Raw genomic sequence first — 2,283 nt, 5'->3', positions numbered from 1 at the left:
CAGAAAGAGGGAATTAAATTTTACTCTGTGTGGAAAATTATTGCCAGAAGTGTCGTCACCTAATGCTCATTACACCTTTGGTTCAACCTAAATCTGATAGGAAATGCATTTAATACTGAATGGAGATATCAACTTAGTTTAAAAGACGAAAATTTTTTGGCGTGCCCAAAAGTGTTGCCTTTGCCAGTAAAAATTCGCGGATCTTGAGTGCTCTCGCACCAAAAAACAGCAGGTAAAGGAGTTTAAATTACCTAAAATGCTGCTGCTGCTAATTTTCAGAAAATAGTAACCATTGTTATTGTTTCATAGCGTAACTTGAAATTGGACGCACTAATTCGACATTAAAACCATGTATATGAGAGTTTCCCAGCTACGTCGGATTTTTTTTGATAAGTTTTTATATATGGACCTGGTGTATTTGGGTAATATCCAGGGTAACATCCAGAGAGGATCAGTCGATTAGACTTAAACATTTACGTCCAATTGTGTGCACCAATAAAGGTGTAATTCTTGTTATTGTGTAGGGAATATTTACTTGTCCTTGCAAACTCCTTGGGGAAACAGAAACATTCCTCACGGATCTGCTATTCGTGAATTGGCTGATTGCACACACACACACACGTGCATGCGGCGCATCAGTGTCCTTTCATTTCTTTATTTTGTTGTTATCTTAAATGCGAGTCCTTAGCCTATATCTTCAGATACATAAAAAATACAGATACGTTTGTATTGGTTTTCTTTGATTTGTGAGTTTGTGTGTGTGTGTGTGGGGGGGGGGGTTTATTGCACTTTACATTCTAGTACGATCCTTCGCTTTGCTTCGGTGTCTCCTCAACCAGTCCCTATACAAACGGATGTCTTGTTCTTCTCTTCTTCTTGGGATAATCGTAGCCTTCGAAGTCGTCCTCAGCTTCTTCGTAGTGATGTTTCTTGTGTTCCTTTGGTTCTTTGTGTTCCTTGACGGGTACCGGTATGGGCAGTGGCACCTTTTTAACCACGGTTTTTGTGTGGACATGCGTATGGTGTTTCACTGGAACATGAATTCGAATCCTAGAACGGGTTGTTTACCGCTATGAAATTGTTGATTGACATTATCGTTGCATCCATACTCACTTGAGCTTCTCTTTCGAAGGATACGCAGCCGCAAGGACAAGCAGCACTAAAAGCACGTATAGTGAAGCAATCTGAAATGAAAATATTACCAAATAAATATTAAGAATAGGATTCTGTGAGTTTTCTAAGACATTGTTACTTCATAATAGTTTGGAAAAATACTACAAACAACAAAAGCTGTCGATAAGATAAACAATAGCAGTAGTTGTAAAAAGTTATGGCATAAAACTACTCTAAGTGAATTGAATATTTTTATCGATCCGATAATCTACAATTTTGTCTTCGTCGTTTGTAAAAATGTAGGCAAGCTATTCAAAACATCCGGTTGGGGAATATTTCAATCCAAAAATACCTACAACATTTTTGCAAAAGAAATTCTCTGTTCCAGAACCTACAAGAATGTAAAAATGTTTCGACGATAGCCGTTATTTCCTTTGTGATATCAAAAAAGTTACAAAATACGTAGATTTTTGCAGATTCTGGAACCGGGCAAATGCAAATTCAATTTCAATTTTTGTCGATAAACTAACGACGAATGTTTTTTACTCTTTTTTTTATCGATTTGAGTGTTGTTTAAATTTGATAGTGAATATTTGATATCTGTGGAGTGTAGTAATGAGCCACTGCCAACATCTTTTGAATTTGTAGAATTCTACACAAATATTAAATATTCAGAATTTCGACTTAAACGCTTTTGATGACTGGTAACTGTTACCCACTTAAGGTCTTAAGCTAAATTAAAAAAGGAAAACAAGGGCAACTTTAGAATCCTCTTCATGGCCGCAAAGTATAATTACAGCGATTGATTTTTAACTCTCCTACTACTAATCACACATTATTATCATTGGCTCACTAAGTCGAGCAGAAAGTGGTGCGAAAACACATCGCCACTTCCGGGTAAAGCCAACAACTTCCTCACTATAACTTGTCTGTGATGGGATGTGCTTCACTTTGTTTCTCTCTTCCATGATTGCGATTTTCTGGATTATTCTCGACCCGTTCGGTTCGAGTACACTTAGTGGCAGTACCGCAGCTTCACTTACACTTTTGCAGAAATGCATGATTTGTCTGTAGTCCAAACAATCGGGCGGTGAAAGCACAACAACTTCTGTTTTGTGAGATATCGCGACCGTGGCCGTGGCAGACACAACCTTTCGTGACAGAGTTCCG

General features: G+C 37.8%; 1 protein-coding gene across 1 annotated transcript; it reads right to left on the bottom strand.

The window, feature by feature from the left end:
* Positions 1-584: 584 nt before the first annotated feature.
* On the bottom strand, positions 585-2,283 carry LOC105261469 (uncharacterized). The gene is made up of 3 exons (XM_011291919.3): positions 2,157-2,283; positions 1,114-1,184; positions 585-1,050 (listed from the first exon to the last, which is right to left on the bottom strand). The coding sequence occupies exons 1-3, from the start codon at positions 2,172-2,174 to the stop codon at positions 843-845; spliced, it is 297 nt and encodes a 98-aa protein (XP_011290221.1). The 5' UTR covers positions 2,175-2,283; the 3' UTR covers positions 585-842.

The sequence above is a fragment of the Musca domestica genome, unplaced genomic scaffold, assembly GCF_030504385.1.
Source record: "Musca domestica strain aabys unplaced genomic scaffold, Musca_domestica.polishedcontigs.V.1.1 8, whole genome shotgun sequence".
NCBI classification, from domain to species: domain Eukaryota; kingdom Metazoa; phylum Arthropoda; class Insecta; order Diptera; family Muscidae; genus Musca; species Musca domestica.
This window is presented reverse-complemented; position numbering and strand designations above follow the sequence as displayed.